The sequence below is a fragment of the Lepus europaeus genome, chromosome 6 (genome assembly GCF_033115175.1).
Source record: "Lepus europaeus isolate LE1 chromosome 6, mLepTim1.pri, whole genome shotgun sequence".
Taxonomy (NCBI): domain Eukaryota; kingdom Metazoa; phylum Chordata; class Mammalia; order Lagomorpha; family Leporidae; genus Lepus; species Lepus europaeus.
In genome coordinates, this window is record NC_084832.1 from 92,548,178 (window position 1) to 92,575,884 (window position 27,707).

Below are 27,707 nucleotides of genomic sequence, written 5' to 3' on the forward strand. Positions count from 1 at the left end.
GAATGAACTGGGGGACTGGAAGATCTCTTCTCTGTCTACCTTTCAAATAAATAAAAACTAACAAAAAGATCATAATATAAAATTTTTTATTCTAAAGCAGGCATTTATGCAAAGGGTTCTGACCTAAGTTTAAAAGGTTCACAGGCTGTTAATACAAAGAAACAAGAATAGAAGTAGCAAGTTCAGAGAAGAGTTAAGGATGCCTCAGGCTTCCTGCTGGAGCAACTGAAAGAAGATGCTATTTACTGAGGACTTGGGAGGCTGTAATGGAGCAGTTTGAAAAAGGTGAAATCAGATGTTGAATTTTGATTATTCATTCAAAATTCCAGGTACTGGTATGCAATTGAATAGATGGCTTTGGAATTCTTCTGACTGGCAGGAGGTATAAATTAGAATATTAGCATAATGGATGGAAAAAGAAAGGACTGGGTAGAGAATAAGTTAAAAAAAAAAAAAAACTGAACCCCAGAGGGTATTCTTCAACATTTATGGGGTGCAGAAATGGAAGAAACTACTGGAAAGGAATAACACTAAGAAAATGTTTTCAGACAGAGGAAATAATGCTGCTTCTAGCTCCAGTATGAGATCTAAAAGCTATAGGAAGGCAAAAAGCTATGAATTAATTGGATTTTTCTTGGTTTCAATGATGTTTGAATCATTGACAGTAAGATTTTTCACATTTTTATTGCCTTCTGTGAGATTCTCTGTGGTAGAACTGTTTCATCAATTTCAGATAAATAATTAAGCAAGAGTTTTTCTCTTTAAGGTCAACTTGATGAAATTTCTTGATGAATAGTGAGTTTTGAAAGTTATCTATGTAATTAAAAGAAAATTTCTAGTTCCTAAGTTGTCTAAGAAGTGACTGCAGTATAGTCCATTTCTATCTCCTGCAGCTGCTGTGTATAGCTGAAGAGTAGGGGTTTGACAGAAATTATCTTTTCTTTGCCATTCTTCTTTACCATGGCCCATTTCAGTTGATGTTGGCAGCCACCACCATTAATATATGCTGCTTATGTTTCTGAGGAATAAAGTCTTAGGTGTATATATGAGCAGGTGCTTTTCTGTGTGTGTGTGTGAGAGTGTGAAGTCCCTTGTTGAGTGGGCATTTGGCCCAGTGTTTGGAATTGTAGTTAAGATGCCATATCCTACATCACAGTACCTAGATTTAATGTCTAGTTCTGGCTCCTGCCTCCAAGCTTCTTGCTAATGCAGACCTTGGGAAGCAGTGCTATTGGCTTAATTAATTGGGTTCCTGCCACATGGAAGACCTGGCTTTCAGCCCGATTCAGCCTCAGTTTTTGTGGGTGTTTGCTTTTCCTTTCTCTTGTCCCTCTGCCTTTAAAATACAAAACTGAAAAAGGATGTAGTACGATTCTATGAGGAAGCCGAGGGAAGATAGAAGGAGAGCGGAAGTACAGAGATGAGATTACAAAACCACCTTTTGGATTAGGGCCTTGTGAGCTAGAAGGGTGTGAATTTACAGACACTGTACAGGGCATGGGGTGTGGTGTGGGTAGTCTTTTTGGAAATTGGGCAAAGTGTATAATGAATCCAATAAGGCTGTGTTCTTAAAATATGTGGGATTTTTGTAAAATATTGTCCATACCATTTCCCCATTTCAAATTGTTAGGATCTCTTCTGTAAAAGGTCTGAATTCTTTTGGTAAAATGAAAAGCACATGTATTAGTCAACTTTTCATTATTGTAAGCACACACCTGAGGGGCTGGTGCTGTGGCATAGCAGGTTAAATCACCACCAGCAGTGCCAGCATCCCATATGGATGCCAGTTTGAGTCTTAACTGCTCCACTGCCAATCCAGCTCCCTGCTAATGTGCCTGGGAAGCATTGGAATATGGCTCAAGTGCATGGGCCCTTGCACCCACATGGGAGACCCAGAAGAAGCTCCTGTCTCTTGGCTTTGATTGGCCCAGTTCCAGCCATTGTGGCTATTTAAGGAGTGAAGCAGTGGATGGAAGATTCTCTCTCTTTCTCTCTTTGTAACTGTGCCTTTCAAATAAATAAATAAATAAAAGGCTAGCAAACACCTGAGAGCTAACTTGATAAGTGGAAGGCTTTAGTTACTCAGTTTTGGGGTTTAAGATCAGGTGTGTGGGTGAGGGGGCACATGTTTAATTTAGCCTCTGCTGAGGTGTAGTAGATGGCAATGGTGAGTGCATATACTGGAGCTGGAGGTCACATCTCCAGATGGGGTGGGGATGAGGGGAGAACAAAATTAAGATTTTGTAACAACTCTGTCATGCACAAAAATATCTCATGCCCTCTGACTGCCCAGTAGGCTCCACCTCCTCCCACTCTTCCTACCCAGGGCACCAGGCCTCTTGTTTCCAAACCACAGCAGAACATGGTTATTTTCTCGGTGGTATTAACATACTCACCTATTTGTATAAAGTTACTAGATATATATTCAGATCTAGACATTATCCTATCTTTCCCGCGAGACAATTCAGTAAAATTTTGGGGGTATTAACCCACAGTATATATAAACTTCTAAGGATAGATTAAATAGTCATTTCTTTTGGAGAATTTATTTTAGGGATTCTACATAAACATTTAATTTTAATTTAGGAATAATTGCTTTTTCTTCCCCCCTTTTATTTTTCAAAACAGTTTTATCATTACTAAAACTACTTTTGAAGAACTCAACTGCAGTTTTCTAGTGTACTTCAATTTTACTGTTAAGTTTTTTTTAAAAGATGTATTTATTTATATGAAAGAGTTACAGAGGGGTATGTGGGGGAGGGGGAGGGGGACACAGAAAGAGAGCTTCCATCTTTTCACTCCCCAGATGACTGCAACAGCTAGAGCTGGGCCATGCTGAAGCTAGTAGCTTCTTCCAGGTCTCCCATGGGGGTGGCAGGGGCCCAAACGCTTGAGCCATCCTCTGCTGCTTTTCCCAGACCATTAGCAAGGAGCTGGGGACATGAACCTGCACCCAAATAGTGCTAATTGGCGGCTTTACCCACTTTGCCACAACTTCAGCCCCTATCTTTTTGTATCTGCTTCTGATAATGTTTTCATGAATATTTTATTCCATGTTACAAGTTCTTATTCACTTAACACATTAACTTTTCAAGTGCTCTGTGGATACATGCTTCATGATCATTACAATCTTTATAGTCGATATCACACCTTCAGGGCATTTACTGAATATTGTAAAAATATCTTTCTGGAAAGGGATTCAGTTGAATGAGTGAATGAAAAACTGACATTGATTTTTTTTTTTTTTTTGGACAGGCAGAGTGGATAGTGAGCGAGAGAGAGAGACAGAAAGGTCTTCCTTTGCCATTGGTTCACCTTCCAATGGCTGCCGCGGCCGCCGCGCTGCAGCCAGAGCACCGCGCTGATCCGAAGGCAGGAGCCAGGTGCTTCTCCTGGTCTCCCATGGGGTGCAGGGCCCAAAGACTTGGGCCATCCTCCACTGCACTCCCTAGCCACAGCAGAGAGCTGGCCTGGAAGAGGGGCAACCGGGACAGAATCTGGCGCCCCAACCGAACGTAGCACCCGGTGTGCCGGTGCCGCAAGGTGGAGGATTAGCCTTTTGAGCCACGGCGCTGGCCAATTTTTTTTTATGCTATTGTGTTTTCTCTAATTTCTGTAAATACCCAGATTTCTGTTACCCAAAAATAAAACAATTGAGTTAAGTAAATATTTATATCCAAAATAACTCATTACTTTAAAAACATTATTTATTTGAAAGGTAGTGTGACAAAGAGATCTCCCATATGATGGTTTACTCCTCAGATGTCTGCAAGGCCTGAGGCTACTAAAGCCAGGAACCAGGAAGCATGAAGTAGTTGAGACTCCAGGGGCACGAGTCCCAGCTGTGTGACAATCTTTGCCTCAGCTCACAACTACCTTTTTGGTGAAATGATGATTTTTCATTACCCACTTTGAAGGATTTGATGAATGAAAACTTGCTGTTTGAGAGTACCTCAAAGTTCTTGGGGAAAAAAAAATGGAATTTGAAAAGATAAGCTTTTTGGAGCAAGAAAAGTATTAAGGTCCATGTATGTTTTTCATAATATGTATTTCCCATTAACTTTCAAAAAAGATTTATAATGTAAAAGGCAGAGTGACACACACACATACACACGTGGGGGGGGGGGGCTTTTGTCCTCCCCACCTGACCACAACATCCAGGCCTGGACTAGGCTGGAGCCAGGAGTTAGGAGTTCCAACCTGGTCTCCAATGTGGGTGGCAAGGGTGCATTTACAGTCTTCCCAGGCTCCTTAGCAGTGGGGTGGGGTTGCAAGCCGAACAGCCAGCACTCAAGACAGGCTGTGCCCCAGCTGTGAACTTTTTGAAGACCTTTTGTATGTCTCCAAAATGGCAAACTATTATTACTTAAAACCTGTGTTTTTTAGTTCGCATACAATATTTCTCTTTTCTATGACAGTGTGTGCTTTTGCAAGGCTGCAGAAGTAGTCCTGAAGCCTCAGAAGTTAGCAGCCACTATTTCCTTTTTGCTTCTCTTTTCTTTTTGTTACTGCAGATCAGCCATTGACTGTGCTCTTCCTGTTTTCTTTCTTCTCTTATCCAGGTTAAAGGAACAGTTTTTATTTGGATAAAGGGGAAAGAGGCATAGTTGAACAATATAATAATCTTTCAAGCTGCTGTTCAGAGGGGGATATTTCCCTGACGAAAGTAATTTCCCTAAACACATTGTGTATGATGATAAGTAGGATCAACTGTAGAAAGACCAATGACTGGCAGGGTTGTGGCTCACTGGTTTAAGTTGTTGCTTGGGACACCCACATTCCATTATCAGAGTGCCTGTTCTGAGTCTTAACTGCTCTACTTCCAATCCAGCTCCCTGCTAATGTTCCCGGAAAGTAGCAGATGACTTAAATGCTTGAATCCCTGCCACACTGAGACCCTGAAAGAGTGCCTAGCATCAGCCTGGCCCATCTCTGGCTGATGGAGTCATTTAGGGAATGATGATTTAATTGCCATTTTGTGATTTGAAGAAAGGCATGAGGAACTAAGTGGTGTCCTCTGAAGGCTGAAAGCCCAGTGTTCTTCAATGTTTTCAATGAAAGCAGTTCCCCTCTGTGTCCAGTTTAATAAAGCAAGTGTGGATTGCTGTGATTTTTGACAAAGTAGACCACCACTTGATTTTCATTTATTCTGCTTAATTTAAGTTTAACTTATTGTCCCATGATACAATGATAAGGGCACTCTAAGTACAGTGTGTAAAAATCTGACCCGATTGAGATCTTTGTCTATGTATTGATTTATTTAAGTCTGGTTGGCCTCTGTTTAAAAACCTGAGGATGTCCATAACCCTCAGGTATCAGAATGACATTTTGTGTGCATTTAAAATTGGGAAGGTATGGAATAGGTTTTTGCCTTAGTAGTTAAGTTCCCTTTGGGATGCCTGCTTCCTGTATCAGAGTGATTGGGTTCAAGACCCAGCTTCCCAGTTCCGGCTTTCTGCTATTGCTCACTCCTCAGAGGCAGCAAGTCATGTGGCTGAAGAAGTGGGCTCCTGGCTTCGACCTGGCCGAGCCCTGGCTATTGTGGGCAGTTGAGGAGTGAAGCAATAGATAGGAGATCTCTTTCTTTCCTATCTCCCACCCCTGTTTCTCTCTCTCTCTCTCTCTCTCTCTGCCTTTCAAAAACATAAATAATTAGTGGATGAAAATAATACTAGAAAGATTGCCTCTTGTGGCCCTGACAGTGTCACTTGCCATTCAGCACAGGCCACTTTCATAATTCGGAGACCCATTTACTAGCCAAGGAGTCAAAAGAGTAAATTGTTTTAAAGAAATAATTTCTCCCAGGGCTGATGAAATATTCCTGCCCCACAACAAAACAGTGCCTCTCCCTCAGAATAGGTTTGGATAGACACTGACAAATTCTTTATCTTAGGATCTCTTTGTCTTGATAGATAGCACACAGTTTATCCTCTTTTAACATTTCTTTTTTCATTAAAAATCTGTTTTCTTAGTTATATCCTGTTTGCTGCTAGAGTGTCCTACCTTTCCAGATGCCCTTTCTTGACTGGATTTTAGGCATTTTCTTCTTTGCATCTTCAGCACTTAACAGAGAGTCGAGCACATACTATGTGTTCAGGTGCCAGGGCTTGCTGTCTTTTACTTGTGTGATGTCTGCTGTCACATGTCTGTATTGGGGTGTATTGATTGAGCTGATTCAGTCATAGGAACCTACCACACTCTCACACACACTCACACTGAAACATATATAAAATTCTCTGTTTCTTGCATTTTCATCATTTTCGTACAGGAGACCAGTAATGCAGATAGACATGAACAGCTGGACTTAGAACGTTGCAAGGGAATGCCCTCTTCAAGTTTACAGGACCTTGTCAAGGATCATCTTTGTTTCTGTCCCCTGCCCCCAATCTAGCCTTTTATTTTCCTTATTTCTGACTATCCATTAAAGATCATTTTGGGGCTTTAAAATGTTTTTTAGACATTAAAATTTATCTAAAAATTCCTTGGGTTTTTGTCTTTTTCTGCACCTGCAATCCATTACAAAACCCTATCATGTTTGCTTCTGAAATTCTCTTTTCCATAATCATCCCTGTAGCATTGGCCCCATCACTTCTTCCAAGAACTGGATCAGGGGAGTTTTTGTCCTGTAGTGTCTCTGCTGATGTGTCCTGCAGATTCTATCCAGCTTAACCTTCTGGGTTTGATTATTTCGTGTCTCTCCTATGAAGTCTTGGGTGGCTTTCCAGTACTAAAACAATTTACAGCTGTTCCAGCAGTGAGCTCCCAGTGATGATTATGTAACTCCATGGCCCAGTGCAGTACTCTGAAGTAGCTCCTAAAATAAATTTCCTGATGAAGTCTCTTGCTTTTGTCTTGAAAATTCCTGTAAATATTTACATAAAAATATCTTCTCAAACAATAGTAAAAGCAAAAGCAGAATAAAACTGACTCTTTAGGAAGCTGTGCCTGTTAATACCTTGTTATTTCCTATGTTAAGACCACACACTGTGCCCTGGTTGGAAACCCTGGTCCCCATGATGAGATCTAGAGTAGTTAAACTGGGCTCTGAGCCTTTGTATGGTCTGCCAAGGGCCACACTTGTCCATTATACATGCCTCAGAGAACATATTGGGAAGGTTTCCAGCTTTTTATGGTGTCTAAGAATTATTTGTATAACATGGACATTTTTTTCTGGAGAAGACCCATGAACTGAGTGTCCCCTTACCCCCTTTGGAGCCAATTTTGGTAACTTACACATTTTCAGAAAGTCATGGACATTGTTTTGGATTCATACATTTATTGGTGAAATTAGTCGTTTCCAGTCAACCTAATGCTTTAGAATTGCCTTCATATTTGAAGGGAAGAGCTATTTTGGTTTCCTTTCCTCGTGACCCCCACATCACAGCCAGAGACACATCTGTTTCATGGGAGGTAGAGAGAAGTGGTATGGTTGCGGCAGAGCAGCAGCCTCCTGGGATAAATCTCTTGGCCATCTGAAAGTGTTATATAGCTGGTTTCAGATCCCTCACCATTATACCCACTTGAGTTGATTTATACTTTACAGCCTAAATTGGCATGGGGCATGCCTTTGGGATTAAATTAATTTATACCAAGTTAGAAAGCATCAGCTGCCAAAGTCAGGGGTGCCTTCTGGAGGCCAGTGTGCTTTTTTTCTTCCTGTATTCTAAGCCCACACTCCAGGCATTCTGTCTTGGATAGCAGCTGGGATGGTCCTTCAAGAGGGCCTGCTTTGCATCTCCTTTGTGTAAACTCCCGTTCTGGGTCCTATACAGAAGCCGGATCTTTGAGATACTACATTGTAATTTGGTCCTTGTGCAAATTAGGAAGATTTGTAATCCTCTAAAATCAAATACAACAAACACGACTTTTTATTTAGGCATTTTTCCCTCCTTAAATAAACAAAAAGGAATTATTGTGTCCAAGTGTAGTGCAAATGTGTGATCTTGATCCTTACTCAGAAGTCGAAGAAAAGGGAAGTTTTTCTCTCAACAGCAAAATTTTAACAAAAATTTCTATAGATATTAGTAACATATCAGACAAGAAAAAAAATACTTATGGTTTTATTTAAGAAAAAGTCTGCTAAGTGTCTGTTGTGGTTACATTAAAGAAGTTTAGTAATATTCTGTGTTATTTGTCTTCCACCTGGAAATTACCTTTATTAGCATGCAGGACTTCTTATAGTGAAGAATTGCAAACACTTTCCTAAAGTGTATACTGCAGCCTCTATTTCTACTCTTCCCCATTGCCTGTCAGAGGTTAGGCTTGTTCCCTCCCTCAGTTCTGAGTTCTTTTCCCAGCAGCCGCTGTGTGACTTAAAGATTTGTTCTTGAGGGTGGGAAGGTGGGCCAATGTTGAACAGACTTTGCGCTAATGAGCTGTGATGCCAGCTGCATAAGGGTCAAATCCTGTTACTCCCTTCAGCTACTCTCTGAAGCTGCAGAGAAGCAGGAGTAACCTGGTCTCCTTTCTCCATGCTGATTTGCTGCCTTTTCTGCTGTTTTTTTTTTTTTCCCCCTTCTTCTTCTGTCCCAGAGCATCTTGGCAAAGTTCAGATTTCTGTGCTCACAGCTCAGTGCTCACAGTGAAAAGGAAATACAAAGGGGAGGAGAGAAAGTGAGAAGAAAAAAAGAGGTTGAGGTAGAGATCATTAGAAGGGTTTCTTACTGTCTTATCTAACACTTTAATGTTCTGGGTTGAAACCGTAAGCTATAAAACCTTTTAAATAACCTAGATTTCCAAATAATTTTTGGAGATAGTTTTATTGGTGCATGAATGTGGTAGGCCATATATTAATATACTTTGAATTTCTATTGTTCAGAAACTCCTGAATTTTGAAAAGAACACCATATCTCTTTAGTCTTTGTTCTTTTCCCACAAACTGCCATTGTAAGGAAGAAGTATTTTTTTCCCCCCGACAGGCAGAGTGGACAGTGAGAGAGAGAGAGAGACAGACAGAAAGGTCTTCCTTTACCATTGGTTCACCCTCCAATGGCCGCTGCGGCTGGCGGCTGGCGCACCGCGCCGATCCGAAGGCAGCAGCCAGGTGCTTCCTCCCTGTCTCCTATGCGGGTGCAGGGCCCAAGCACTTGGGCCATCCTCCACTGCTTTCCCGGGCCACAGCAGAGAGCTGGACTGGAAGAGGAGCAACCTGGACTAAACCCGATGTCCATATGGGATGCCGGCGCCTCAGGCGGAGGACTATCCAAGTGAGCCACGGCGCCGGCCCCGACCCCAGCCCCAGCCCCAGCCCCTTCAGCATTCTTAATTCTTATTTACCATCGTGGTGAAAACTGAGTCTTGCGTTGTCCTTGCCAATGCTAAGGAAAAGAGGAAAAGCTCTACTCTCTGGGTAGCTCACCCTACATTCCTGGTTTTTTTTTGTTTGTTTTTTTTTGTTTTTGTTTTTTTTTTTGACAGGCAGAGTGGACAATGAGAGAGAGAGACAGAGAGAAAGGTCTTCCTTTGCCATTGGTTCGCCCTCCAATGGCTGGCGCACTGCGGCCAGCACACCACGCTGTTCCGATGGCAGGAGCCAGGTACCTATCCTGGTCTCCCATGGGGTGCAGGGCCCAAAGACTTGGGCCATCCTCCACTGCACTCCCTGGCCACAGCAGAGAGCTGGCCTGGAAGAGGGGCAACCGGGACAGAATCGGCGCCCCGACCGGGACTAGAACTCGGTTTGCCGGCACCGCTAGGCGGAGGATTAGCCTAGTGAGCCGCGGCGCCGGCCACATTCCTGGTTCTTAACTTTAAAATTCTGCGAAGACATGAGAGGGAACTTCACTGATAATTTTTACATATATATATATATATATGTATATATATATTTTAAAATATTTTTAAAATATTTATTCTATGTATTTGAAAGGCAGAGTTGGGGAGAGACAGAGAGAGGTCTTCCATTGCTGGTTCACTCCCCAAATGCCAGCAACAGCCAGGGCTGCACCAGGCTGAAGCCAGGATCTAAGAACTGCATCCTGGTTTCCCACGTGGGTGGCAGGGACCCAGGTACTTGGGCCACTTCCCCCTGCCTTCCCAGGTGCATTACCAGGGAGCAAGATTAGAAGCACAGCAGCCAAGACTTCAGTGTGAGTATTCTGTTATGAGATGCTGGCCTCTCAAGCTGTACTACACTGCTGGCCCTGACTACATTCTTACTGGTTTCTAAATAGATTTATTGATAGAAGTGACATTCAACTATAAAGAACAAATGACTCATTTCTCCTACCAGTGACAACTAATCTTATACTTTATTTATTAATTTGAGAGAGTGTGCTCCCATCCACTGGTTCATTCCCCAGATGCCTGCATTACCTGGAACCAGGCGAAGCCAATGCCAGGAGCTGGGAACTCAATCTGGATCTCCCACGTAGGTGTCAGGGATCCCATTACTTAAGCCATCACTGCTACCTTCTGGAGTGCACATTCACAGGAAGGTAAGGGTCACCAGATACTCTCATGTAGCATGTGGGTATCTTAACTGCTGGGCTGAACACCCACCCCTAGTCTTGTATTCAGAATATATTGTTTAGTCTCTCTTTGTCTGTTGTTTTGTTTTGAAAGTCTAGAGAGGGGGAGAGACGCAGAGGGATCATCCATCCGCTAGTTTGCTCTCCAAATGGCTGCAACAGCCAGGGCTGGGCCAGGACAAAGCCAGAAGCCAGGAGTGTTGTCCCTGTCTCCCATGTGGGTGCAGGAGTCCAAACATTTGGGTCATCTTCCACTGCTTTCCCCTGGCCATTAGCAGGGAGCTGGGTCAGAAGTAGAGCAGCAATACCTCAACGTCATTCCCTAGTGGCTTGCTTTTACATCAAGATTAAACTACTTCTATACATTTCATAGGGTTTCAAACTTAGAGGCAGGACCTCTATAAATTCCGCGCATTTTAACTAGTAAGCTTTATCTGCATGATCTAATGATATTCATACACTAATGCTAGTGTTTTTGAATGAGCAAAAATGGCTTTCTTTGTTGATGGTTTGAGTTAAAATATAAACATGTAATTCAGAGTCCTTAATGAATATGTTAATATATGCTAATATATAATGCTTATAATATTAGAAATTAAGTGGTTTGCAAGTTGTGTCAGATATCAGTGCATTTTAGGTCCATGGCAGTAGGAAGCTATGTTCTTTCACTTCTGTTGATCATTATGTTTATGTCTTTTGTTCATTAAACCATCATTAACCATCTTCCAATAGTTTTTGAAATTATTCCCTTCTCTATTGGCACAGTGCTGCTCTGTAGCAGGCTACCATCTAGACGGTGTGTTTGCGAACCATGAGGCTTTCGTTAAGACACAGGTTCTGGCTTCAATAAGTCTGTTGTGAGGCCTGAGCTGCTTCCAGCAGGCTTGCAGGTGATGCTGTTATTCTGAGGTCCCCACCTTCAGTTCCCTTCCCAATGATCCTGCACACCTCAGAACTTTATATGAGAGACAGAAATCTAATCCTTTCTTTCTTCTTTCAGCCATTTGCAAACAAGAGTAAAATCTATATTCGTTAGTTTGGTATTCAGAGAAGATATGTAAGAAATAAACTTGGTCTTTCTCTCCATCCTCTAATAATACTCATATCACCACTAGAGAGCACTTGATACTTCCCACACTGGCCATGAACTTTCACAGACTCTAAGTGTTCATCTAGCCAGAACCATTCTCCCCCTTCAAGATATCACACAAGTGTTGGCTCCCTGGCAGTTTGACTCCATATTTCCTTAATTTCTCTAGTTTTTCCATATTACTTTATGTATTTAATAGGATTTATCGCACCTTTTTAAAAAAGATCTATTTATTTATATTGAAAGAATTAAAAAGACAGACCTTCCATCCTCTGGTTTACTCCCTAGATGGCCACAATGAACTGTGCTGGCCCAAGCTGAAGTCTAAAGCCAGAAGCTTCAACTGGGTCTCCCCACTGGGTGTCAGGGGCCCAAGCACTTGGGCCATACTTTGCTACTTTTCCCAGACCATTAGCGGGGAGCTAGATGGGAAGTAGAGCAGCCTGAACACAAACTGACATCCATATGGGATGCTGGCATGGTAGGTGGTGGCTTTTCCTGTTATGTTACTGTTTTTAAAAAGCCACCATTTAATCAAGAAACAATTTGAGTTCTGTTTATATCTGGCATGATTCTGGTTGCCAGGTAGACAATATAGTGAACACAATTAAAAATTTTTTTTGCTCATTTTTGGCTTATATATTTTTTTTTGACAGGCAGAGTGGACAGTAGAGGGAGACAGAGAGAAACGTCTTCCTTTTTTGCCTTTGGTTCACCCTCCAATGGCCGCCATGGTAGGCGCGCTGCAGCCGGCACACCGCGCTGTTCCGATGGCAGGAGCCATGTGCTTATCCTGGTCTCCCATGGGGTGCAGGACCCAAGAACTTGGGCCATCCTCCACTGTACTCCCTGGCCACAGCAGAGAGCTGGCCTGGAAGAGGGGCAGCCGGGACAGGATCGGTGCCCCGACCGGGAATAGAACCCAGTGTGCCGGCGCCGCAAGGCGGAGGATTAGCCTAGTGAGCCGCGGCGCCGGCGAAATTTTTGGCTTATATTTTTAGCTTCTCCATCCTGTTTCCCTTCCTTCTTTCCTTGGACTTTCTTACTTTTATATCTCTATTGTGTGGCAAGTGATAGGTGATGTATTTATTTTTATTGTATTTTTTAAACCATCTTCTGTTTGCTAAATTATGCTTAATGCTATAGATAAGGGCTATAAAAAACAGCATGTTCCTTTTTCATAAGCAGTCTTATCAGAAGAAGTGAAAACACTAATATTACTAATTAATGCAAAAATAGCATTCATGACACTGTTTAGCCAAAACCTACCTCTGGTACAAGTGACAGTGACAGGAGTGGAGGCCAGAAAAGAAGGTCTCTGGGCAGAAACCACAGGTTGATGAGAAAGGAAATTAGATTTCTGAGAAACTGCACTTTAGCTTAACTCATGCAGATTTGATTATCTGCTGTATGCTTGATTGTTTCATAAAACTAATGTTCTTAGTCATTTTCTACAGAATAAAGGTGACCCACGTGTATGCTGTGGCTAACTCCTCAAAGTGTCCTCCTTGGGTGTGGCCTGTTTATCACCTAATTCAGTAACTTCTGCTCCCTTAAATCATGAGTTAGTCTCAACCACAGCACCTTCAATCAGAAATTACATTGTGCTAGCAATTCACTATGCTGGAGATTCAGCCAGGTGTGCACCGGTGAAGATATTTAATGATACTTGCCTGTAATTCCACAGCGATGAAGGAGTTGCTGAGGGAACAGCAGTGTGGGACTCAGCCAGGAAGACTTAGTAGATGGTTTTTTACATAATGGAATACAGTGTGGTTTGGCAGAGGGAAATGGTACATGTCAGGGCATGGAGAAACAAGGTAAGTGGTCAGAGTGGTTATTGCAGTTGTTGAAACCATCAGGCCTGTCTAGAATGGATAACATTGGCTGCTGGGAACAACTCGGGAATGGTTGACTTGGGCTTCACACTTGGCTCTATCACTGGTTTGCTGAGTGCCCTTGGGGAACTTAGTTAACCTTCATGGACCTAACATCTCTAAATTGAAAGAGTTGAAATACGTGGTCTATAATTTATCTTCCAGCGCTAGTATTTGGTGATTCTGACTTATCTGTCAAACAAGATGGCCTGCTTCAATAATTTTGCATCCGTTACAACCAATTGACTTTGGAATCTTGCTTAGTGACCAGGTTTAAAATATGACCCATTCAAGTCTCCCTTTGTTTTGCCTCTCTTTTACTTTTGTCAGATCTTAGATTTCTGTTTCATCTTTCTTGTGCTTTGCATTGTTCAGTAAGTCCTCAAGACTCTCCCTCCTGCCCCATGCTTGTGCTGACATCTCACCTTCCACCCTCTTTTCCTGGAATTTGCTTTATGCAGCCAGCGTCTAGATTAGTCTCACTTTGCCTCTCCATAAACTGTAGTGGATTGCCATTGTCTTCCAAAGAAAGGCCAAACTCATTAGCTTGGTATTCGGTATCATCTGTCAATCTTAGCTCACATTACTCCTCTTGACATAATCTTCAGAATAGTTAACTGAAACCAATATCCTCCCTGTGCCTTTGCTCATGTTGTTCCCTGCACCTGGTTATGCTCTGCCTCTCCCTCCATTGTCACACAGTCACAATTTTCTCAACTCAGGGGCCACCTTCATCAAATCTCTCAGGCTTTTCACAGCCATAGGTGATGCTTTTCTTCTTTACTCCCACCATTTGGTAGCTTTTATTGTGTACCTAATAGTAATAATTACATTTATTATTTTCTGTAACATTTTCTCTCCTAACTAAATTAAACTCCTTAGTACTTAGAAGTTGCTACATTGTCATACACAGGATGGTACCCAGTAAATATTTGTTGAGTGAATGAACTCTGACTAAATACAGATCAAATTCTTATTATCGCTCATTATAGAGGTTCTTAATAACCACTAACTAAAATGTAGAAAAAACTCTGCCCTCAGGAATTAATGAGCTAGTGTGAGAATAAGAACCATTGCCATTTACATGTGTTAAGTTTCCAAGTTTGTATTTAAAGCAAGCAAACTGTTTTCAAGCTGGCTCCTTGTCTTTGAATTGGAGTTTCATCCACCTGGTGTTTTTGTTTTTTTGGTTTTTTTTTGACAGGCAGAGTGGACAGTGAGAGAGAGAGACAGAGAGAAAGGTCTTCCTTTGCCGATGGTTCACCCTCCAATGGCCGCCGCGGCTGGCGCGCTGTGGCCGGCGCACCGCGCTGATCCGATGGCAGGAGCCAGGTGCTTCTCCTGGTCTCCCATGGGGTGCAGGACCCAAGCACTTGGGCCATCCTCCACTGCACTCCCTGGCCACAGCAGAGAGCTGGCCTGGAAGAAGGGCAACCGGGACAGAATCCGGAGCCCCAACCGGGACTAAAACTTGGTGTGCCGGCGCCACTAGGTGGAGGATTAGCCTAGTGAGCCGCGGCGCCGGCCCCACCTGGGTTTTCAAGGCAGTACAGGACGCCTTCCTTTCCAGTTGTATCACTTCAGGGTCCTTTGTCTGGTTTGTCTGTCAGTGAGAGCAATTTGCAGTTTTCGTCTTGTGAAGTTTTTTTAGAGTGAGCGTTTCCAAACTTAGAAAGCTTTAAGGATTAAAATAATAAATGGGATACCCACATTGCATATTAGAGTGCCTGGTTTGAGTCCCAGCTGCTACTTTTCCGATCCAGCTTCCTACTAATGCACAACCTAAGACAGCAGTGATGGTCTTATTACTTGGGTCCCTGTCACCCAACTGTGAGACCAGATTGAGTTCTGTCCTCCTGCCTTCAACCTGGCTGACTCCTAGCAGTTAGAGCCATTTTGGGAGTGAACTTGAGGATGGAAGAGCTCTTTCCATCTGATGTGTCTCTCACTTTCTGCTTTTCAAAAAAATGGAAAAAAATCTTAAAATCATTTACATAAGACTTAGTATTTCTATGCTAGAAATAGGCTAACCTCTTAAGCTTGTATAGTACCATATAATTGGTATTAAGATCAGAAATTGTCTTGTGCACATCTCACATTTTCAGAATTATAAATAAGAGTCTCAAGAGTTTGACTTTTCTTTGGGTTATAGATCTGGTTATGCACCAGGGAAATCATAAACGGAGCATTGGGAAATGATTTGCAGCTAGAGGATGTACAGTGACTTGATGGAATGCAGGCAAACTGTCATAAGAGATAATGGCTTGAACATATTTCATTGTCTTAAAAAATGCGTTTATGTTGGGCAGTTGAGAAGAGAAATAAGGTCTCTTAACTTTTCCCACTGCTGTTTTATCTAATAGCACCTCTCAACTAATCTGACTTTGAGTACTTTGCTGAGAAAAACTCGATCTTCATGCATTGTTTGTCTGAATCCCTAAAAAAGCAAATTTGTCTCTTCTAGGATTAGACCATTAACATAGACATTAACTCATTTTCTTCAGATGTTATAGAATTAATCTTAGTTCTCACACTCTACTGTCATCAGTCATCTGGGTGTGGTGTCTACAAAATGAAAATTGCTTTAATGCTTACTATCCGTGCTATTTAAGTCAAGGTAAAGTGCCTCTTTTTAAGAACTGTTGTGGGTAGTTTATTTATTGAAATTGTGAGGTAAATGAGAAACACTTTATAATTACATGATTGCTCTTTTATTTTCTGTTGCTATTAAGATCAAAAGGTACAGCATAATTATAGGCTCTTTGATTATGCAACTAGCATCGATTTATAAAAAAGAGATACACATGTTTCTTCTGTGCAAATAAAAGGACTGGGACTGGATAAGAACCAATGGGACAAGTAAATTCCAAGGAAAAGCCAAAAGTTGGAACCCTAATTGCTCTTCTAGTGGTAACTGTGGGAAGAAGGGCATAGTGGATGTGCCCTTTTGCTACACCGATCATGTAGTTCCTTGAGACTTGTGGTGGTGGTTGGACAGGGAAGATGAATGTAAATGTTGATCTGTCCATCTCTTGTCTCCCTCCCCTCACCCCAAGGAGTTAGAAGCTGCTCTTCACAGAGATGATGTGGAGTTTATCAGTGACCTGATTGCCTGTCTGCTTCAGGGCTGCTATCAACGAAGAGATATCACGTGAGTAATCCTGATCTACCTAAGTATTTCTTGTACAGGGAACTAATTAACCAGTCAGTGATGTTTCCTGTCTCCTGTAGCAGACCAGAACCAATCAACAGCTGGTATGTAACTGTGTAGACGGAGCACATATAAATGAATTCTGTGGCCTTGTATTTGCTTATTTTGTAGTTGAGGTTTTATTCTATTATAATTCTTGAGTTTATTTTATTCTGACATTTATATCATTTTTTTTCTGGGATATAGCAGCTGAACTTTTTTCCTTTTATATATACCTTTTTCTGGTTTTTGGTTTGTAGTGTTGATAAAGCACTAACAGATCAAAACTGGATTTAACTATGTATGTGCCGCTTGCATGTCCCCTGCCAATCATATAACTGGTAGTGGCAGCATCATTACCTTGGGGCCTCAGGGCTTTATTATGATCCCATAACTGCCAAGCAAGCAGCTTTCTGGTGTTTTTGAGATGTGCAGAAATTTGGAGCAAAAATTTTATCAGTGTAGACAAAGGAACTTTGTGACATGACCTCCCCCTTTGTTTTGTCCTTAACTTGATGTACATTTTCTTTGCTACATTTCTATACAGAACAGAACTACAAAGCAAACTTATTAAAAGGTTTGACACAATGGGTTTCCTAGTCTTTTAACCCTCTGATACCATGTAGGGATTTGAGTTGTTATGGTTCATGTTGTTCAGACTGTGAATCCAGTCTGTTAGTGTTGGCAAATGAGGTCTGGTGTTAATGTATAATAAACTTTAATAGAAGAAGAGAGAGGGATTAAATGAATGCCATTTTTCTCAGGGTGGAAGTGTGTGTTCCTTAGGGGAAAATTATCATTCCTGGACTCTCTATAGCAACTTTTCACCCTTGAATACCCTGGTTACACTGGTAAATACTAATAAACATAAAATAAAATATATCCTGTGTGTAGGACTTTTCATTTTCATATCTAATTTTTTCATTTCATTATAGCAGTCATTTTTCTTTTCTTTCTTTCTTTCTTTCTTTTTCTTTCTTTTTTTTGTTTTTTTTTTTTTTTGTTTTGTTTTGTTTTATTTTATTTATTTGAAAGGCAGAGTTACAGGCAGAGAGGAGGAGAGACACAGAGAGATCTTCCATCTGTTAGTTAACTCCCTAGATGGTTGCAACAGCTGGGGCTGGGCCAGGCTGGAGCCAGGAGCCAGGAGCCAAGAGTTTCTTCCAGGGCCAAAAGACTTGACAATCTTCCACTGCTTTCCCAGATGCATTAGCAAGGAGCTGGATTGGAAGTGGAGCAGCACGGCTCAAACTAGTGCCCATATGGGATGTTGGCACTGTAGGCAGCAGCTTAACCCTTTGTGCCACAGTATCTGCCTCCAGTCATTTTTCTTGTAACCACCTTTTCTTTAAATATGATTCTTAAGTGATCCAGTATAATAGTTTTATGTGTAGCTTTATATAGAATTCACTAGGTATACTAATAGAAGTACCTGTTAGTGCAGACTAACAAAAGTGCTGCCTTTGTAAGATGTTTTTTCTTTTTTAAAGATTTGTTTTTATCTTATGTTATTTTATCTTAGGCAGAATTGGATAGAGAGAGATCTTCTATCCATTGGTTCACTCCTCATATAGTTGCAACAGCCAAGAGCCTGAAACTTCAACCAGGTCTCCCACGTGGGTACAGGGACCAAAGGACTTTGGCCATCTTCTGCTGCTTTCCCAGGCACATTAACAAGGAGCCAGATCAGAAATGGACCAGCTGGGACTTGAACCAGTACCTGTAAGGGATGCTGGCATTGCAGCCAAAGGCTTAAAACGGCTCCCCCACAACTCTGGTCTCTAAGATTTTATTTTCTTTTAACAAATTGTCAGACTACCCACCACAGAGGTGGTTCTTTTCACCTTTCAATCATCAGTGTCTGTTTGCATAATCCTTGTTAACTTTGGACATGGCTCCCCTGTACCACCCAGTACATATTGGCAGACAACACTCTCCTGGCTCTTGTAGAGCTTACAGTTCTGTACTGTTGTCTGGGCAGAGATGTCTACTAATAATTACAGTCATGATTATATAATTGCAGGTTACACTATGACTGCACTAAGTGGTTAGAAGTAAAAGTACAGTGGTGTCAACAGTGATGTCAGAACCTCATTTGTGAACTGAGCCTTCTTCACATGAGCCATTCCCTGTTAATTTGTCCTCTTGTTTAAAACTGGTCTTAACTAATCTTGTTTGCTTGTTCTTCCACATAATGACTATACACTTATATCATATTATGGAAGAAATCCTATAAGAAATCTGTTTAGAATCAAAGAAACCTATGAAAAAATTTGGGCAAAGTTGACATCTTTACAACAGTGAGGTTAATTTTATGATCACTCAGGGTCACATGGTCTTGGCTATTTAGTTTGATTTTCATTGCTAGTAATGCCAGAATCATATTCATAAGTATTTTTGAAATACAGAATACTGTGCCTCTTTGCCCTGAATTTGTTGTTTTGTAAGTTGATTTTCCTAGGATTCTAATTTGTTTTTTATTGTGTAGTATTTACTGTTATATAACAAATTACCTTCATATTTAGCAATTTTTAGGAAAAAATCATTTGAAAGAGTTGCAGAGAGGGGAGAGAGATCTTTCATCTTCTGGTTCACTTCCTAAATGGCTGCAATGGCTGGGGGCTGGACCAGGGCAAAGTCAGGAGCCAGGATTTCATCCAGGTCTCCCATGTGGGTGCAGGGGTCCAAGGGCTTGGGCCATCTTCCACTGCTTTTCTATGCACATTAGCAAGGAGCTGGAGTGAAAGTGGAAACAGCCTGGATTCTAACCGGCACCCATATGAAGTGTTAGCATTGCACCACAGTGCCAGCCTCCACTTATTTTTCTTGTAATCACCTTTTTCTCTAAATATGATTTTAAGTGATCACTGTGGTAGTTTTATGTGTAGCTTTATACAAAACCCACTGTGCCATAGCACTGACCCCAAATTTAGCAGTTTAAAACAAAAATAGGTCAAGAATCTGAATACAATGTAGGTGGGTATGGCTACCTGAGATACTCTTATGCAAGGCCAGAATTTAGGTACTAGATGTGACAGCAGTCATATCGAAACTTGTTATATAGCATACACATAGGAAAGTTCGCATTTCTTATACAGCTCAGTGAATTTTCACCAAATGATATCACCTGGACAATGGAACTGAGCTCCTGGGCAGGAAAGAACTTTATTATGGTCATTATTTTATTTTATTTTTTGACAGGCAGAGTGGATAGTGAAAGAGAGAGACAGAATGGTCTTCCTTCGCTGTTGGTTCACCCTCCAATGGCCGCCACGGCCGGCACGCTGCGGCTGGCACACTGTGCTGATCCAAAGGCAGGAGCCAGGTGCTTCTCCTGGTCTCCCATGGGGTGCAGGGCCCAAGCACTTGGGCCATCCTCCACTGCACTCCCAGGCCATAGCAGAGAGCTGGCCTGGAAGAGGGGCAACTGGGACAGAATCCGGCGGCCTGACCGGGACTAGAACCCGGTGTGCTGGCGCCACAGGCGGAGGATTAGCCTATTGAGCCGCAGCGCCAGCCTGGTCATTATTTTTTTTGTTTGAAGGGAATTGGCTAAAGTGATAGTAGTTGTTCCCATCAATGGTGATCCACATAATGATAGTGGGAGTGCTTACTCATTCTTCTCTAGAGTTTCACTTTCATCCTAAAGGAAAAAGAAATTTGGATGAATGAGCGCTTGCCCTGTCTGACTCTTAAGACTTACTTCTTAGGCCGGCACCGTGGCTCAATAGGCTAATCCTCCGCCTGCGGTGCCGGCACACCGGGTTCTAGTCCCAGTTGGGGCACTAGTTTCTATCCCTGTTGCCCCTCTTCCAGGCCAGCTCCCTGTTGTGGCCTGGGAGTGCAGTGGAGGATGGCCCAAGTGCTTGGGCCCTGCACCCGCATGGGAGACCAGGAGAAGCACCTGGCTCCTGGCTTCGGATCAGCGCGGTGTGCCGGCCACAGCGGCCATTGGAGGGTGAACCAACGGCAAAAAGGAAGACCTTTCTCTCTGTTTCTCTCTCACTATCCACTCTGCCTGTCCAAAAAAAAAAAAAAAAAAAAAAAGACTTCTTAAACAATTTGTGCATAATTTTGTGTATAACTTGCCTCGTCTGTCAAGTGGGATTACTAGCCAGTAAAGGTTATTAGGAGTATTAAATAAATTTTATGAGAAGACTTAAAACAGCCTTGATAATGTATACCTTATGTTCTATACAAACATTGTTACTAGTTTCTACAAAGGTTAAGTAGAAAGTAGACACTGTCTCAGACAACTCTACATCTGCCTCCATCCATTGTGGTATGCAGATTTTAGAACGGGGCTCAGCAGACATTTTCTGTAAAAGGCCAGATAGTAAATATTAGGCCTGTGGGTCCTAAGATGAATTACAGCTACTGAGCTCTGTCAGTGTAGTGTGAAAGCAGCCACGGGCAATGTATAAATGACTGATAGTGGCTCTGTTTATTAGAACTTTTTTTTATTGACATTGAAATTTGGATTTTGTGTCATTTTCACATGTCAGAAAATACTACATTTCTTTCGATTACCCCCAACCCCACAACAATTTGAAAATACAATAAACCATTCTTATCTCATAGGCAGAGGAGAAAAAAAGACATCAAGCCAAATATGACTCTCAGGCCACAGTTTGCCATCTTCTGTTTTAGGACATTAAATAGGTTACTCTTCTAGTTCTACCAGCTCAATCTGATCTTCAATCTGAAATACGGAACCTGCATTTCTTCTTAACTGAGATTTTGTGCACTTGGAGTTCTGCGTGATACCGTGTCTGCTCTGTCCTGGTCATTGTGCTGAGTACTTTTCCGAAACTCTTAATTTAATCCTTGTAACAATCCTCAAACACAAAGTGCTCTCGCACCTATTCATCAAGAATGAGGAATTTGAGGCACCGAGAGGTTGTATTAATACCCCAAAGTGACAAAATGGGTAATTGATATGGGACAGATTTGGCCTCTAAATCCTCCAGCTGTTAACCACAGACTCATTATCGAAAGGAGAAAGGTGAAAGAGAAATATTTAGTTTGAAAAGTAGAATTTTTTCTAACATCTTTTTGTGATGTGTTCGTTGATACTTTAACCCAATCTAAGAATAATGTTTTGAAATCAAAAAATAGGATTACAGTAGAATCAAGTTATCCTGAAAAAAACAGCGACGTTTTTATTAATTAAAGAATTAACATTTTGGGGGCCTGTACTGTGGTGCACAGGGTTAAGCTACTGCCTGCAATGCTAGCACCCCATATGGGCACTGATTCAAGTCAGAACTGCTCTACTGCCAATCCACTTCTCTGCTAAACAGCTTGGGAAGGCAGCTGAAAATGGCCCAAGTAATTGGACCCTGCCACCCACATGGGGAACCCTGATGGAGTTCCAGGCTCCAGCCCAGCCCAGCCCAGTCCAGGGCATTGTAGCCGTTTGGAGACTTAAGCAACAAATGGAAGATCTGTCTTTGTAATTCTGCCTTTCAAATCACTCAAACTTATATATAAATATATGTATATATGTATATTTAAGGTTTATGAAAGGTAGAGTAACGGACAGAGGAAGAGACAGAGAGAAAGGTCTTGCATCTGTTGGTTCTACTCCCCAAATTGCTGCAGCAGCTGGAATTGGGTTGATCCTAAGCCAAGAGCCAGGAGCTTCTTTCAGGTCTCCCATGTGGGTACAGGGGCCCAAGGACTTGGGTCATCTTCTACTGCTTTCCCAGGCCACAGCAGAGAGCTGGATCGGAAGTGGAGCAGCGGGGGGACTTAAACCGGCGCCCTTATAGGATGCTGGTACTCTAGCAGCAGCTTTACCTGCTGTACAACAGTGCCAGCCATAATCAATAGAAACCTTTAAAAAATTTTTTCCAAGCAGATGGGCTTTTTTTTTTTTAAAAGAATTTTAGGATGTCAGTGCTGTGGCGCAGCAGGTTAATGCCCTGGCCTGTGCCAGCATCCCATATGGGCGCCGGTTCAAGACCTGGCTGCTCCACTTCCGACCCAGCTCTCTGCTATGTCCTGGGAAAGCAGTAGAAGATGGCCCAAGCCGCTGGGCCCCTACACCCGCAAGGGAGACCCGGAAGAAGCTCCCGGCTCCTTGCTTTGGATTGGCGAAGCTCCGGCCATTACGGCCAACTGGGGAGTGATCCAGCAGATGGAAGATCTCTCTCTCTCTCTCTCTCTCTCTCTCTCTCTCTCTCTTTCTGCCTCTCCTTCTCCCTCTGTGTAAGTCTGACTTTCAAATAAATAAATCTTTTTTTACAAAAAGAATTTTATTTATTTATTCAAGAGGTAGAGTTACAGACAGTGAGAGGGAGAGACAGAAAGGTCTTCCCTCTGTTGGCTCACTCCCCATATGGCCACAACGGCCGGACCTGCGCCAATCTGAAGCCAGGAGCCAGGTGCTTCTTCCTGGCCTCCCATGTGGGTACAGGGGCCCAAGCACTTGGGCCATCCTCCACTGCCTTCCCATGCCATAGCAGAGAATTGGATTGGAGGCCGGGACTAGAACCGGCGCCCATATGGGATGCTGGCGCCGCAGGCGGAGGATTAACCTACTGTGCCACAACGCCAGCCACTGCAGATGAGCTTTTGATAACAGCAGTTAGGAAGCCACTTGGGATGCCTGTATAGGAGTATTTGGGTTCAAGTCCCTGCTTCAGTTCCAATCCAGCATTCCTGTTAATGTGTGCCCTGTGAGGCAGCAAGTGATAGGATAGCCCAGGTAGTTGTGTCCCTGCCAAATTGGACAGATTTGGCCCATAATCCCTGGATTGAGTTCCCAGTCCCTGGCTTTGACTCTGGCGATTTTAGTCATTTGGGAAGTGAAGCAGAGGATGGGAGATAGCTCTGTTTTTGTCTTTCTCTGTGAAATGTAATAAATAAAAATAGAAAAAATTCTCGGCTGACGTTGTCGCTTAACAGGCTAATCTTCTGCCTTGTGGCGCCGGCACACCGGGTTCTAGTCCCGGTTGGGGCGCCGGATTCTATCCCGGTTGCCCCTCTTCCAGGCCAGCTCTCTGCTATGCCCCGGGAGAGCAGTGGAGGATGGCCCAAGTCCTTGGGCCCTGCACCCGCATGGGAGACCAGGAGAAGCACCTGGCTCCTGTCTTCGGATCAGCGCGGTGTGCCGGCCGCAGCGGCCATTGAGGGTGAACCAACGGCAAAGGAAGACCTTTCTCTCTGTCTCTCTCTTTCACTATCCACTCTGCCTGTCCAAAAAAAAAAAAAAAAAAAAAAAAGGAAGAAAAAGAAAAAATTCTCAGAAATTTGTTCATTTTGTTTCTAATAAAAAGCAGCATTTTACTGGGGAGTGGTGCACTTGGACTCTGAGGAGGGTCAGTGTAAAATTAGGAGAGCTAAATGAAGATTACCCGTATGTGGAAAATGTGTAAGGAAAATCAAGAGAATGCTTAATATAAATCAGGCAAGCGCTAATGCTTGATGAGCAGGGAAACATTGAAGTTAGTGATTTTCAAACTCTGGATAACATCAGATAACCCTGAGGGCTGATCACATAAACTACTGGGCCCTACCACCACCTGCTTCCTAAGTCTGGGGTGCGACCTGTGGAGAACTGCGGATTGCATGCTTTACAGTTACCAGGTGATGCTGGTCCAGAGCTGTGCTTGGCAAACCACTCATCTCAGGTGTGACTAAGTTTGTTTCTTAAGCTTGATGGTGTACATAGGGTTCTTGGTTTGATTTCGTTTTAGAAATGTCTTACTGAGTGTTTTCCTTTAGTGTGCAACTTAAACTGGTTTTTTTCCACAATACTTTGTATTTTTCTTAATTTATTTTCTTTGGAATTGTATTCTAGTCTGTTGATTTTTATGGGACTATATCAATAAAAGTATGTTGCGGATTCAAACTGAGCTAGTTGTTCTTTCAGCCTCCTCCCTCCCTCCCTCTCTCTTTCCTTCTTTCTTTCGTCAGAGTTAGAGAATGAAAGGCAGAGAGAGAGGTTTTCCATCTGCTGGTTCGCTCCTCAGTTGGCTGCAATGGCCGGAGATGCACCGATCCAGAGCCAAGAGCTTCTTTCGGGTCTCCCATGCGGGTGCAGGGGCTCAAGGACTTGGGCCATCTTTAACTACTTTCCCAGGCCACAGCAGAGAGCTGGATTGGAAGTGGAGCAGCCGGGTCTTGAACTGGTGCCCATGTGGGATGCTGGCACTACAGGCTTTACTCACTACGCTGGCCCCTGAGCTGTATTTCTCTTTATTCATTCAAAAATTTAAAGCCTTATTGAACACTAGATTGGATATTAGGAACTTCTGATTTTCTGTTAGCTGTCAAAGTGAAGATAAGATCAAGTCAAACCATGTCTTGAACAGAATATAAAAATAACTTTCAGGGCCGATGCTGTAGGTTAGGCTTCTGCCTGCGACACCAGCAATCCATATGGGCGCCGGTTCTAGTCCCAGCTGCTCCACTTCCAGTCCATCTCTCTGCTAATGTGCCTGGGAAAGCAGTGGGACATGGCCCAAGTCCTTGGGTTCCTGCACCCACGAGAGAGACCCGGAAGAAGCTCCTGGCTCCTACCTTCCAATTGGCCCAGCTCCAGCCATTGCAGCCATTTGGGGAGTGAACCAGTGGATGGAAGACCTCTCTTCTCTGCTTCCCCCTCTATTTGCTGTAATTACCTCTCAAAACAATCAATTAAAAAAAAAAAAAAAACCACTTCCATTAAATGTTCATTATGATTATTTTTGGCCATCAAAAGAGTTTTCCCTGTTTATTGGGTCATCTTTTATAGGAGTGATTTTTATTTCCATATGGTCTTTCCTCACTTTCTTGTGGTTTACAACCTAACTAGAAGTTCATCAAAATTTTAAATTTGATTTTTCAGTGTTAATTATGTACCTGGCATTATTATTTGTTATATAATGGGTTCTTTAGTGAGAACACTTAAAAATAAATATAAAAGTGTTTTGGATTCACATCTGTTCTTCGTATAGAAATATCTTTAATCTTTTTGTGAATTACAGTACCTTTGTTAAATATGTTTATTTCAATTTGCCTTTATTCATATATAATTTAGATATTATAACATTCACAAAATGTATTCAGGCAGATTTTTAAAATGTAAATATAGTTAGTAATTGTTCAAGAAAGTGGTACATTTTCATCTGCTTAGCAGGTTCCCTTTGCTGTTCATCTCCATGTAAACATTGCATACCAGGCAACCACATGAAGTTTTACTTGTATAATTTTGTGTGAATAGCATTCCAGAATGTGAAATGAACTCATGTTCAGCTTCTCAGTCAACATAATATCTGTGTTACTCATCCATATTTCCATCAGCAGTTTGTTCCTTCTCTGAGTAGAGGCTAATTGTGTGTTTTTTGTTTTTTTTGTTTTGTTTTGTTTTGTTTTTTTTGACAGGCAGAGTGGATAGTGAGAGAGAGAGAGAGAGACAGAAAGGTCTTCCTTTTTGCCGTTGGTTCACCCTCCAATGGCTGCTGCGGCAGGCACACCGCGCTGATCCGAAGCCAGGAGCCAGGTGCTTCTCCTGGTCTCCCATGCGGGTGCAGGGCCCAAGGACTTGGGTCATCCTCCACTGCACTCCCGGGGCATAGCAGAGAGCTGGCCTGGAAGCGGGGCAACCAGGATAGAATCCGGCGCCCCAACCGGGACTAGAACCCGGTGTGCTGGCGCCACAAGGCAGAGGATTAGCCTGTTAAGCCACGGCGCTGGCCTGAGTAGAGGCTAATTGTATCTGAAAAAAATGGCAGTTTGTTTATCTGTTCACTTGTTGATAGAGATTTTGGTTGCTTCAGTTTGATGCTGTCATGACTAAAGCTGCTGTGAATATTTACACACAAATGTGTATGTATACATATGTTTTCATTTCTTTTGAGAATTGGTGGGGTCAATATTGTAAGTGTTTAAGAAACTGCCAGAGTACTTGCAACATTTGTATTCCTGCTAGCAAAAAAAATGAGCAATTCAGTTGCTCCGTGGCTTTGCCAATATATGCTATTTTTAATTCTAGTTTTAAATTTTACTGCTTCTGTTCTGTCATGTTGAAGGTGATAACTTGTGTTTTTGAATTTTTTAAAAGGAGTTATTTGTTTCAAAGGCAGAGAGAGAGAGAGAAATAAAGACAGAAGAAAAGATCTTCTATATACTGTTTCACTCCTTAAATGCGGCCAACAGCTGAAATTGAGCCAGTCTGAAGCCAGGGGTCCAGGATTTCTTCTGGGTCTCTCATGTGAGTGGCAGAGGCCCAAGCATTTGAGCCGTCGTAACCTGCTTCCCAGTATGCACTGGCTGGTACTTAAACTCAAAGTTAGAGTACTGGTCATGAGCCATTTTTTCTTTTTAAATACAAGCTTTTTATCCAATTATTGAAATTTTTATCACCTCAGCGAGACAGCTCATACCCTTAACTAATCATTCTCCATTTTTCGCAGTGCTCAGCATCACGGTCTACTTGCTATCTTCATTGGTTTGACTATTCTGAGTATTTCTTGTAAGGGGAATCATACAGAATGTCCTGCTGTGAAGTGTGATCCATATTGTAGTTGAAATCAATACTTTGCTGCTTTTTGTGGTCAAGAATACTCTGTTGTGTGAATAAACATTTGTCTGTTCATCAGTTCATGGACTTTTACATACTTCCCATTTGTTGGCCTCCATGAATTATGCTTTGAACATTTGTGTACATGCTTTTGTGCAGATGTGTGTTTTCGTGTCCTTGGGGTGTGCTAGTGGAAAGGCTGGATCATATGCTCATTCTGCTTACCTTGCTGAGTAACAGCTCAGTGAGATGGCAGCAGTGTACCATGTTATGTTCCTACCAGCAGAGTATGAGGGTTCCAGTTTCTCTACATTCGCGGTCATTACTTGCTGTTATCTGTCTTTCTTATATTCACTGTCATAATGGATGTGAAATAGTAAATTATTAATTATTATATAAATAGTATATTATTGTGGTTTTGTCATGACGGACAGGTCCCAAATCCTGGTTCACTCCCTAAACCCTCAACTGCCAAGGCTGGGCCAGGCCTAAGCCAGGAAATCAGACTGGAATTCAGGTCTCTTATGTGTGAGGCAGGTGCACATTAGCCGGAAGCTGAAACTAGGAGCAG

The 27,707-nt window shown here is 42.4% G+C and overlaps 1 protein-coding gene across 1 annotated transcript in view; it reads left to right on the forward strand.

Moving 5' to 3' along the window:
- LOC133761774 (chromatin remodeling regulator CECR2) overlaps window positions 1-27,707 on the forward strand; it is a 151,660-nt gene that overhangs the window by 67,260 nt on the left and 56,693 nt on the right. Inside the window, exon 2 of the mRNA XM_062194571.1 lies at window positions 16,493-16,587. Coding sequence (XP_062050555.1) covers window positions 16,493-16,587 — 95 coding nt within the window. The remainder of the gene's footprint in view (window positions 1-16,492; window positions 16,588-27,707) is intronic.